Below are 13,106 nucleotides of genomic sequence, written 5' to 3'. Positions count from 1 at the left end.
CAACCCTGTTACATCCCTCGTGGGTGCTCTATAAATGTTAGTTCATACCCAACTTTCCCTCCTCAGCACTTCATCTGGGTGCCCTGGGCCCAGGCATGGATGTCGGGTGTGGGTCTGAGATCTGCCCATCTGATCAGAAGCTAACAGCTGGCACATATGCTTCTGAAAACATGCCTTGTTGATGTACATAGACTGTGACTCATCATCTTGTCTTTCTCTTTTTAATCAGAAAAATTTTTTGAGCTCTCTTGAGTAACAAACTCATTTAATCCACTTATTTCTTTATTATAATGCTGACATTTTCTACTTTTGTCTTAAAAATATTGTGGGCCTTCAGTTTTCTTGTCTCTACAGTGGGGATAGCAGTAGAGTTGTTGTTCATGGGTGTTTGGTGAGGATTAAGTGAAATGTATATAAAGTGCTGAGCACAGTAGCTGTATGTAGCAGTCAATAAATGAGGTATGATTATTAATAAAATAATTATCTGGGGGAGGGAGGGATGGCTTCCAGAACCTACACTGGTTTTAGTATTCCAGTTAACCACACCAAGAAAATAGAGCCATGTGTTGATTTACTAACTCCCTCCATGACTTTGGACAAAACCTGTAATGTCTTTGGATCTCCGTTTTCTCAAGTAAATGAGACAATCCTTATTTTCTAATTTAAAAACCTTATTTGAGGTTCAAAATTAAACCTCAATTTAAAAACTTTTGTGATTCTAGTAGACGATCTCTATTTTTTCTCTCCAATCTTCCTTTCAGTGGGCTTATCAAAAAAGTTGTGTCTTTTTGTGTAGGCAGTGTGTGTGTGTGTGTGTGTAGATCAGTGTGTGTGTATGTGTCTTAGTTGCTCGGTCACGTTCAACTCTTTGTGACCCCATGGACTGTAGCCCTCCAGGCTCCTCTGTCCATGAAATTCTCCAGGCAAGAATACTGGAAGGGGTTGCCATTCCCTTCTCCAGGGGATCTTCCCGACCCAGGGATCGAACCCAGGTCTCCTGCACTGCCAGCAGATTCTTTACCATCTGAGATTAGTGTAAGTGATACTTATTGCCAGATGTGACCTTTTGTTCAGCACATTGTAGAATCCCAACGTTGATATCACTTTCTATAAATACAGATTTCGGGTGAGGAAATGTTCTAACTCAAGAGAAGTTTAGCTCTTGAGGCTCTTTCTCTTTTTAGACTCTCAGTCCATGGGCTATTACTCACTGCTGGCATTCTTCCGCAGTCTCACTTTGTCACCTCTTCTTTCATGATCACTGCTGTTGATAGCCACCTACAGCTTCTGAGTTCCCTGCTCAGCCTTCCCTGGTGGTTGGTTTTGCATCTGAGTTGTGCTTTCTTGCTTCCTCTACCTTTTGAAATTTAAAAATAGAAAGAAAAAGAGAACCTGCAGTCTTTCACATTGTCTGAACTCTGTGATTCACCCAACAGATTTTCTGGTGAGTTTACAGTGTAACATCTATAGTCAGAAATGTGCTATCCGTTCAGAATAAGCCCTGTAAGAAATGGACAAAGAGGTGCTTCTATTTTGACTGTCAAATGCATAATCCAAAAGGGACTCCAGCAGCCCCCAGAGGAGGCTTTGGAAAGTAAATCAAAGAATCAGAACAGCTCCCAATCCTGCCCCTTGACTTTTCTCCTTACCTGCCCAGCTTTCTTGAGACAACCTGAAGAATCACTGGGTCGATAATAGGCCTCTTTTAAGAGTCTGACTCTTGTGCTCTTAATACTAATGATATGTCCTGGGAAGCACAGAAACCCTTCATAGATCTAAGGAAAATTATTTCAGAAGCCCCAGCTCATATCACAGCAAGCATACTAAACTTTGGCAACCTCACATTCAATATAATTTTATTGCTGGCAACATTTTTGAACATATTTCTATCCATACAGCTTTGGTTTGGAAAAAGTTTGGCTCCAAATAAGTGATTTAGCCTATAATTGGCTATTAATTTCTCAGCAATTATCTCCGCATACTTGGGAGTTATTAAATTAATACCGAAATCCAGCCTACATATTGCTCTCAAATGAAATATTTTTGATGACCAAATCAACTGTTAATGAAGCTAACCCAACATTACATTTTGTAGACCTTTAAAACTGATTAATTTCAGTTTTTTTTTGTAGTAATCCTGTTTTGAATCCAATATGTGGTTTTCAAGGTCTCAGACATTTTTATAGCCTCTTGAAAAGCTGAGAGGCGCCAGGCACTGTACCTTAACCACCAATGGTTAAAAGAAAATGTTCCGTCCAGGAAGTCCTAAGCTCCGAGGGCGTCCCTCTTGCCTTCTTCAAGGAGTAAGAGCTGTTTGGGGGACATCTGTCTAAGAAAATACAACAAGCTGGCATATAAATAGCAGCAGTCACTAAAGCAAAGAGAAACCCCCACCAGAAAAACCAGAATAATTGGGGGCAGAATGCCTGGGTTTCAGCCGTGAGTTCACTGGGTGACTTTGAGCAGGGGCTCTGCAGCCCTCTCCTGTCCCCAGGGGTGCTTTTCCAGCAGATACTGTATCTGGCAGAAGGGGAAGGCCAGGGCCCGCAGTTCTAGGAACTAAAAGTTGTGCAGAACCATCTCAGCTTAAGAAAAGGATTTCCCTCACACGTTAAAAGCAAGGCAATTTTTAACATCTGTATTATTTTCCCAGAATGAAAGGAGGAAAGGAAGGGAAAAAGGAGAAAAGGAGGAAGAACGACTACACTGTCATACTTGTGTTTAAAACACTACTGATCTTTGATTTCTGTGCAAAATGACAAGTTCCCTTCTCCAAAAAGAAAGGCTTTCATGTGAGATTCTGTCAGCACCCCCAGTCAAATGTCACGTATTACCTAGTTTCCCTTGCTGAAGGGCAAGGGCCATGAAAAGTACATACATTTCAGAATCACATACGGGACACTCAAAGTCAACCCTACCACGCGCTCGCTCAGCAGTTCCCAAAGTGTGGGCCAGGAGCCCTGTGGGTACTCGGGGAGCCTTTCAGGGTACCCATGAGGTCAACACTATCTTCATAATAATACTAAGATGTCATGTGCCCTTTTCACCCTCTTTCTTTTCATAAGTGAATTTTTCCCAAGGCTGCGTGATGCAATGTCACAACAGACTAGATGTATGCCCAGGTATCAAAGCCCAGCTGTCTTCTATTAAGTCACACATTAAAGATATTTTCAAAAATATCTCTAACTTTTTTGTTACCCTGGAAAATACAATTATTTTTAATTTTTTTAGATATCATTTATGTTAGCTTGTCATGTGGTTGTTATTTTTAAATGAATTAATAAATATGTATTTTAAAATTCCTCAGTCTTAATAATGTCTAACATGGCAAATCTTGATAAACATAACCTACATTTTAAAAGTGTGTTGGCGTCCTCAGTAATTTCTAAAAGTACAGAAGGGTTCTAAGCTCAAAATTTGAGAATCCTTGTACTATCCAACAGTAATTACCATTTATTGAATGTGTCTTTGAGCTGTGCAGAACACACGGAATTCTTCACCTCTTAATCTTTGCAATAAAGTTATAAAGTAGAGAAGTTAAAAAACAAAGACCTTCTAGCCCGAGGTCTCACAGCTGGAAGTGACAGAGATAATCAAGTCCTTCTGACTCCAAAGCCACATTCCTGATGACTGAACAGTCCTCCCCGACAGAATCATTCTCGGTGACTCTGAAAAAGTTATTTCATTGCTCCAAGTTTATTTCCTTACCAAACATGGGCAGAGCCCCACCTCCCGCTGCAAAAGAGTTAATATGCATCCTAGCGCCTAACACAGGGTGCACATCAAAGAGACCCTGAAAATCTGTCAATCTCCTTCCTCCCACCCTTCCTGTCTTTGGCACATTAGAGCAACAAGACTCACCAGCTTCCCTTCTCCCCTCTAGATGGTCTTCAATCAGACAGAGAGGTTGACATCACAGAAGGAGTTGATGAAGATATGATTGTGACTCAAAGTCAGACCAACTTCATCTGCCCCATTACACAGGTACTGTAAGCACTTTGCTTCATGGAGGCAAAAAGTTCCCATTTGCTTTCTGACTTTATTTCCTGTCTGGAGTTGACGAGGGAGGAAAGGAAAGTGATGAGGGTCCAGGAGGAGACCTGGGAAAGAGTTTGCAGTCCACGATATCCTTAGGCATCTACGAGTATATTCCTGCCCCACTGGCCAGGTGCCTTTGAGGCCTCTGGTCTCCCTGCATTTTCTGCTATGGCCCTCTGCCCTGAGTTACGTAGAGCCACGAGATGGGGAGGTTAAACCTCGGAAGCCCCAGGTCTAGGCGACAGCAGTGCCAAATAATTGGTGACTTGAAGAAGTTACTGGAAGCTGGTCATCATCATTCCTGAAAGTCTAATGTCTTCTTGATTACAGTTGGAAATGAAGAAACCAGTGAAAAATAAAGTGTGTGGCCACACCTATGAAGAGGAAGCCATTGTTCGCATGATTGAGTCCAAGAACAAGCGGAAGAAAAAGGCCTGGTGAGTTGCTGCAGGAAGGGAAGTGGCCCTTCCCAGGGGTGGTCAGTCCCAAGCAGTGTGTTCATGCTGGAGGGAAAGCTGCTTAAACCTCCCCTGAAGTCCATTCGCCCAGGGGGATAGTGTAAACATGGAAGCCGGTTTTCAGGAAACACAACACATGAGGGGAAAAATTAGTAATCTGTTTGGGAAGAAGCTGAAGGAGCTTCAAACACACCTTCAAAATACAAGAAAAGGGAGCTGGATGTAATTCTCATCATTAGGTAACAGGAATTTTTATAATTTTGTGTGTGCTGTGTGTTCTAAGTCACTTCAGTCATGTCCGACTCTGTGACCCTATGGGCCTCAGCGTGCCAGGCTCCTCTGTCCTTGGGGTTCTCCAGGCAAGAATACTGGAGTGGGTTGCCATGCCCTCCTCCAGGGGATCTTCCCAACCCCAGGATTGAACCCGCATCTCTTATATCTCCTGCATTGGCAGGCAGGTTCTTTACTACTAGCACCACTTGGAAAGCCCTGTGTGTGCTGTAGCCTGAAAGAAATAAAGGAGAATTGTGATGCTGAGAGATTTCTTTTCCCCTTTCTATTATGTCCTAACTCAAATGAGAAGGAATGGTTTAAAAAAAAATTTTTTTTTGCATTCTGCAATACAGATAGTTTGTTTAAAAAAGTATCAAGTTGTCATTCTAAGAATTCATATCCACTGGTCTTTTTTTTGGGGGGGGGGTGCTGTGCCTCATGGCATGTGGGATCTTAGTTCCCAGACCCCGTGCCACCTGCTGTGGCAGTGTGATGTCTTAACCATTGGACCACCAGAGAAGTCTTGGTTTCTGTTGGTCTTGATGATCAAGATTTGATTGTCTGGGAAAAGCTTTCATATCTTTAATTACATCAATAACTTCACGAATAGTTTAAGTAAATTCATGGATGACTTCAATGAGAAATTTTCTTTTTAATTGGAATGTTTAGAGAATCTTTTACATGTATATATATATATGTATATATACATATATATATGTATTTTTTTTAACCCCTTTCACGCACAAACACACACACAGCTCTGTTCCTGCAATGACATAGAAGCCTGAGTTGGCTAGCCTGGCTTTGACTTGGTTGGCATTTCTTGTGCTCTTATCACAGATTTGTTGAAGGAATGGAATTGCAGGTGTGACCAGTTCTCAATGGACCTTTGATAACAGTCCCTTTGATGTGTGGCTTTGCTTCTCCATCATCTAGAAATTTGCTGGTCCAGACCTAAATTGGAATTCCCCACCACTCCTCATCTGGGTGTGGACTTAGAGATAGGGCATTTGTGACTGTAGATATCTTAATGGTTATTCAGTCAAGTTATTTGCCCTATTTATTCTAGAAAACCTGCCTAATGGTTGCAAAATCGAGATTGTCTGAGTACATTTTTGTCTGTTTTGACTTTCCACCTTACAATTGAAACGTCCCATTTCCCCAGGGAACCTTCCATTTTCCCTGTGAGTGTAATTTTCCTTGTTTTTGGATGTCTAAGCCTTCTGTGTCTTCTTTTTTTTTTTTTTCCCTATGTTTATTCTCTGAAAAGCAAAAGTTTAATTTGTTAACATAACTGCTAAGAATAGGCCTTCCCAGATAGTTCTGTTTCACAGCTCTTCTTCCTTAAAGTCTGTGATATTCTCCTCAAGTCAGATTTGGAAAGGACAGGTACTGATAACAAAGCACATTTTTCCCAAGTCCCAGGAGGGATGGGAGCGACTCCAGAACAGGCTTGCACTGAAACACATCTTCTTGATTACATACTTTGACTTTCTAATGTCCTTTGCCTTTTCTGAATTGTAAATGACATTCGGAAGCACTTGAGCAACACCCGGCGTTTGGAAAGTGTGGGTATTTTCCTGCCGTGCTTTTCTATAAGTTGGACACAGATTCCGTGAACACTGCAGATCCTCATAGCTTAGTAATACAGTGAAGTCCAAGAGGAGGACGTCTGAGAGGTTTACAGCAAAGGTAGTATTTTTGCTGGGCCTTGAAAAATGAAAAGGATTTCAGAAAGGGTGAAGAAGAGTCTTTCCAGCCAAGAGGCTCACCACATTCAGAGTCTGTTCCACTTGGGGAAAAGTAGATACAGGTGCAATTATTGTTTGTTAGAGGGTGATGGGAAGGATGCTCTGGGCTCTAGTAAGAGGGGAGTGGTGTATGTAAATTCTCTCCATTCTGTACTCATCTCAGAGGACGTTAAATGTTATGATTTCATTAGTTTTCTCATGTATAAATTGATGGTCATAGCTGTAAATTGCCTCAGTGTGTGTTTGAAATTTGGATAAGATATACAGAAAGCACTGAGAGCACTTGTCATGTGGTAAGTAAACATTATCCCGTCCTCCTCGTCTTTCTTGCCATCATTGTTCTGTAGGGTTTTGAGGGAATATGCGAGTCAACCCGGGTTTTAGGAAGTTACTCCAGTAGCAATTTAAGGGATGAATGAACAAAGGCCTGGGGTGAAGATGTCAGTTAGGATGCTGTGGCAGTAGTTAAGTTATAGGTCATGAGAGCTGGGATTGAGACCAGAGTCATAGGTGGAAGGGCATTGAGGAGAAGATGATTGTGGAGGTACGATGGACAGAAAACAAAAGCTGGAGGGAACAAGTGGAAGAATGACTGACATGCCTAAATGGGGTGTCTAGAAGGATGGTGATGTCATTAGCCAACGGAGAGCCTGTAAGAGGAATGCATTTAGGAAGGACGATAAGAGGGTCATGCTAAGTTTGAGGTCCCTAGCAACGCAGCCGTTTGGAAGTATCCAGGAGGTGCAGAAAATGTGGGTGTTTGACCTCTGGAGAAACTCTGAGTGGGATGTTGATTGACAGGTTATTGATACAGAAGAGTCAGACCCACACATCTGCCAGGTGCAGCTCTGGACCAGATGTGACAGGCAACCGAGAGCCCCCAAGGATGGGACCTTGGCCTGGCTCTGAGCAACGCGAAGCCAGGATGCAGCTCTGCTCTGCTTACTATATTCCCAGAGCACCTGATGGAGGCCCACAAAAAAAAGCATTCTGCCATTCTAAAAGGGCAGTCAGAGGAAGAAGATTCCAACAAAGCAGTCTGAGACGTAGCTGGGAGAGAGGGGAAGAGAGACTAGAGAGTTGAGCTTCACAGGAGCCAGTGGGGAGGGGGGTGGTTGACAGGGCCTTGAGGATGAGCTACACTGCATTTGGCAGCAGGTTGGAATCCAGGGCCTCTTCAAAGCCTACCCCAGAGGTTCCTGATGAAGTATGAATTAGTGTCATCTCCCAGGACGCATGTTTGGGCGATGAGCACGTCTGGGTTCCCTTTGTTTGAAAATGTCCGTGACACATCCGGTTTGAGAAATCCCAGTTTCTCAGTTCTTCCTCCTTGTTGGTTCCAACTCTGATTTGTTAGACAGGAGTCCCAGGTACACTGTGTTACTAGCACTGACTCCCTTTTCCTGTCCATGAGGCCTCTTAATACATCTCTCTGCATGGGCTTAAGTCAGAATAAAACGGCTGAGACTTTAGCCCTAACTAAATACTGTTAGTTAAAATAATTTCCTAAAGCAGATCTCTGAATAATCAGTCTGTTTATTATCTTCACATGATTTTCACATATATGAGATACTTCCAGTTATCCATAGTCATTTCTTTGCTTTCTGATTTAAGAACAGAGACTGTATTAGCAAACAGTCACATTTAAGAGTGTGGAGAGGACAGTTAGGTTGAACAGAAAGGTGTCGTTGAGTAGCAGAACTCCAGCAATGTGCTTAGAGGCCCTATTTTAACCATGAACCAACCATTGACCTCTCAGAGTCTCAGTTTCTTCATCTGTAAAATGAAAAGAGCAACATCTCACAGTATTTGAGGATCAAAGGAACAGTGGGGAATTCCAGTCTAGGTCTGCACCAGCATATTTCTTGGCAGTGGAGAAGCAAACCACTTAGAAGAAAGCTCTTTTTTTGGCTTACAGAGCGCTAAACAAATAGCAGCCGGGTTACTGAGGTCGAGACTGTTCATGTTTGTATTACTTACCTCACTGCTTAGTGACACATCGTTTCAGACGCAGAGGATGTAGGCTCGAGTTACCCTCTGGGTTTAGGTATGATGAGAATCCATCCTGCTCAGATTTCCAGACCTGCTTTCTAGAGCTGGGTGGACCCTGGAATGCTTGGGCCCAAATCCAGGAACTCGTAAGACCCAGAATCCTGTACGTGTGTGCTAATGCTGAGGTCAAGGTTCCCCACAGCCTCTGGGACCCCTGAGACCCAGGCCCTTTGTTCAGTAGACACACGCTTGCCCGCTGCTGCGCTGGAATGTTCTGCCCTGTCAGTGACCCAAGTTCAGGACCCAGCGTCTCCTCCCAGGCCTGTGGGCTTGACTCCTGCACAGTGATGACGCGAGGGCTTAGACTGGTGTGGCCACACCTATCTAGCTCACCAGGATGTCGTGGGGACGGATGCACTGTGCTTAGAGTGTTCTCTCTCCAGAGGAGCGCCTTGATTCAGTATCATGTGATTATGAACCTTGTCTTTTCCTCTTCAGTTTAGAAACTGGTGTGTGTTTATTTGAGATGGGGTGAGAAACAAGGTTCTCCTGTATCAACCTCTCCTCCAAGAAGCCTTCCCAGGACCCCCATTCTTGCTGCAGAGTGCCCTGTCCCCATGCTCCCACGGCACCTCTGCGTTGTGGCATGTCGGCCTCCCACCAGCACTGTAGGTGGGTCTGGCTCTGCTCCGCAAGCTTCTTGAGAACAGAAGTAGTGTCCTAGAGCAGGAACCGGCTTACCAAGCACCTGAGTGGATTCCTGGACCCTTGTCACGCGGCGTCCCACTCATTCCTCATGACAGCCCTATATGCTCCACCTTCTTAGAGGAAGAACCTGAGGCCCATTACTGGTGTCACTTGCCCAGAGTGTCACAGCCAGGAGGCTGGAGCCCAGCTCTCATTTACTCCTGAGCCTGTATTTGTGTCTCTAGGCCGTCTGGCTCCCCTCAAGAGGATTTTTGGGTTAATGCCTCTGTCCCCCGAGTTAATCCCCTAAATGAGCTCAGACCTCTTTGTCTGACAAGGGTAGCCCTGGGATGATGTGCAGCCAGCTCTGCAGCTGAGTGGTGTGGTTAATCCCATCACACATTCTCAGAATGCTCTCATTTACTGACTAAAACCACTGATGTCATCAGGAAGTCCTCCCCACCTCACTCTCCACTTCCCTAAAGCAGCTTATTCACTGTCTGGCTATTGGTGTTAAAGACTTTGTCCTGGGGAGGGGGGCGGGGGTGGGGTGGGGGGAGACTCCAGCCAGGCAGGGCAGTCAGAGCAGATGATCAGATGGGTTATAAGCATCAGCTTAAGGGTCATCTCAGGCACTGAGTTCAAGCTGCATCTCCATGTCGCAGAAGATCAAGTGGTGAGAAACGCCTTTTCCAAAGTCAGGAAAGCGTCTTTTCATAATCTCAGCTTATTGACTTTCATACTGAAAGAAAAAACTCACTCTGAGACCTCAGGGTGTTTTAAACCAGTGTAAAGCTCTTCTCAAGCACCTCCAAGCCACCCCCTGACACAAAGCCAAGTCATCATACCTGGTCCAGTCACCCCCATCCTCTTTCACATGGTCACCTTTCTAGCCTCACATTTTACAAGTACCTGACCATACAGGACCCATTTCAGTAAATATAAATATTGTTAGCAGGCATATTATTCATTACATTGATTCATGCTCTTCTCATAGAAAGATGCCTTGGTCCAGAAATCAAGACCAAGAAAAAGTTTCTCTTCTGTGTTACACAGTTGAGCCCTCTACTACTGGACAGATTAGACCTCACATGATCGGCTTTCTTCCCCTTCTGGTTTATAGCTTTTGTCTTGTTTTTGTTATTTTTGATCTGTGCTTTTTGGAGGGTTGTCTCAGATCACTGGGCCAGAGCTCTGTGTAGGGCAGGAACCTGTATTTGTATTTTACAGCTGGATGCTTCGAACCCTTCATAGGGCCACTCGCATAAGAGGGTCAGATGAGCGCACGAATGCACACGTGTCTGTGTTGGAGGTACGCAAGCTATAGGCAGGGAAGGGAATGACTGCTACTGAGCACTGTGTTGCCTGGAGCCCTGTAAATCTGAGGATGCAGAGGCTCCAAAAGTCAAAGTGAGCTGCTGGTGGTCTCATAACAAGCAAGTAAGCGGTGGAGACCTAGGTCGGTTTTGACTTCAAAACTGGGTGCTCTACTCTACCCAAGTCTGGTTCATGTTGAGAAGAAATCAGGTGACTTCATCCAGCCCACTGCCTTCAGAGGAGACCACATCTAAACAGAACCATGACTCACCCACTGATTTCTTCAGCCGCAGCTCTTCCCCCGAGTCTCCATCAGCCCACTCAGCCTCTCCACTGAGAGGACTGGTGGGCATTTCAGAGAGAATATGTAGCAGCCAGGACTCCTGCCTGATTCCATCCCAACCTAGTTTTCCAGTTGTTTCCATGGAGATAAAGGGTACCACCAAGGCCCTTCAGCTCCAGCCAAACTCTGAACAAAGCTCAGCTCTTTGCTTTACCCTCTACATTGGGTCCGTCAGCAAGCCCCCTGGGTTCTACTTCCGGCTGTATCCAGAAGCTACACCCTCATCCAAGCTTCCCTTTCTCTCCCAGCTGCTGCATGACCCCCTCACTTCCCTGCTTCCTCTCTGCCTGTGTCCGCATTAAGCAGCCAGAATCATGTTTTCTAAATGTAAGCTAAATTTCATCACTCCCCTATCTTAACCCCTCCAGGGTTTTCATATTTAAAATAAAATCCAAAGTCCCACGCACTTTCAGTCAAATCTCCAAATGCCCTCCCTCTTGCCCTGGGCATTCCAGCCACATTGACCTTGCTCTTATACCAAGCAGCTGCCTCCTCAACTTCTACACATGCCGCTGCCCCAGCCCCGGCCACATGCAGCCTTTGTTCTATTAATAGATAAGCCCTCCCCAGCGAGCCATGCCTGACCCCTGCTAGATAAGCCCCTCAGCTCACACTCTCTCCCTTGACCCTGCTTTTTTAGTCATTGTGGCACTTAAAGACGCTATGCAGTGGGTTAGCAATGGTTTCTCTCCTCCACTGGAGAGTGAGTGCCATGAAGTGGGCATTGCCCCCGCCCCAGTGCTGGACAGACCCTGGCTTAGGTAGGCACTCTGAACTAGTGAATGAGTGCACATCAGTCCTGATTTTTTAAATGTACCCCCTTTTTGGTAAAATGTCCACACTTAAATACTGCTGCTGCTGCTGCTAAGTCGCTTCAGCAGTGTCCGACTCTGTGCAACCCCATAGACGGCAGCCCACCAGGCTCCCCCGTCCCTGGGATTCTCCAGGCAAGAACACTGGAGTGGGTTGCCATTTCCTCCTCCAGTGCATGAAAGTGAAAAGTGAAAGTGAAGTCGCTCAGTCGTGTCTGACTCCCCGCGACCCCATGGACTGCAGCCTACCAGGCTCCTCCATCCATGGGATTTTCCAGGCAAGAGTACTGGAGTGGGTTGCCACACTTAAATACTACTCAGCCATAAAAAAAGAATGAAATTTTGCCATTTGCGGTAACGTGGATGGACTTGGAGGGTAATTCTGCTAAGTGGAATTAGTCAGAGAAAGACAAACACTGTGTGATATCATTTATCTGTAGAGTCTAAAAATAGAACAAACTAGTGAATAAAACAAAAAAGAAGCAAAGTCAGAGAGAGGACAGACCAGTGGTTACCAGTTGTGGGGGCTGGCATGGTTGGAGGGAAAAAGGTGAGGGGGAGGGGTTATTATGGGATTATGAGAAATCATCTGTGTGAAACTTTTGACAATTGTAAAACCCTATAGAATTGAAAGAATTTTTCATTTTTTTTTTTTTAAGTGTGCGCTTACATTCTTGCACGGAGAGAAGTTGATTCTGAATGCATTAAGGTGACGCGGCCTGACTTGATTTTCTCATCTCTCACAGTTGCCCGAAAATCGGCTGTAGCCACGTAGACATGAGAATGTCAGACCTCATCCAGGATGAGGCGCTGAGAAGAGCGATTGAGAGCCACAAGAAGAGACGTCGCCAGTCCAACTAGGACACCCCCCTCCCTGCAGGGGACTCCGCAGCCTACCTCCTACCCCAGCCATCCATGGAGAGTGATGCTTGTCAAAGCACTTCGACTGGCTGCATAGCATACTTTGGGGTAAATTTGAAGGTTTTAGTGTATTTGAAAGCATTTTTCTATGTTCCAATAAACATTCAAGTCTATTATATTGTTTATTTTTAAGTGTTCTGTAATTTTAAATAAAACTTTGATTATCTGTGTGTGTCGTATGTGTGTGCCACCTGAGGTGTAAATGGTTCCAGTGGTATTGGCTGGGTGGTGCCAGGCTTATTTCTAATCCTTCAGACTATTTTTTATTACAGTTTTAACAAACAGAAAAAAATGTTTTTTGCAAGGGATGTTTGAAATGGAAACACATAAAAACAACCCAGTTGCAAGGAATTTCTATCAGGATAGTAAAGAATAGCATGAAGGTATAAAGCAAAACCAGTTTCCTTACCTATCTTTACTTTGTGTATTGACAGTTCCAAATATGTAAATGCTCTTATTTGTCATTCTGATGAGCACGGACTGCTCCAGTAGCTGGCTTATCAGTGCGATGATA

The 13,106-nt window shown here is 44.5% G+C and overlaps 1 protein-coding gene across 7 annotated transcripts in view; it reads left to right on the top strand.

Moving 5' to 3' along the window:
* NSMCE2 (NSE2 (MMS21) homolog, SMC5-SMC6 complex SUMO ligase) overlaps positions 1–12,758 on the top strand; it is a 237,704-nt gene extending 224,946 nt beyond the window's left edge. For all 7 annotated transcript variants that reach the window (XM_061438633.1, XM_061438628.1, XM_061438630.1 and 4 more), the window contains 3 exons: positions 3,884–3,984; positions 4,369–4,475; positions 12,418–12,758. In XM_061438633.1, the coding sequence (XP_061294617.1) occupies positions 3,884–3,984; positions 4,369–4,475; positions 12,418–12,532 (323 nt within the window). In that variant the 3' untranslated portion in view covers positions 12,533–12,758. The remainder of the gene's footprint in view (positions 1–3,883; positions 3,985–4,368; positions 4,476–12,417) is intronic.
* Positions 12,759–13,106: the final 348 nt, after the last annotated feature.

This window comes from Bos javanicus, chromosome 14, assembly GCF_032452875.1.
Source record: "Bos javanicus breed banteng chromosome 14, ARS-OSU_banteng_1.0, whole genome shotgun sequence".
In the NCBI taxonomy this organism is placed as follows: Eukaryota; Metazoa; Chordata; class Mammalia; order Artiodactyla; family Bovidae; genus Bos; species Bos javanicus.
This window is presented reverse-complemented; position numbering and strand designations above follow the sequence as displayed.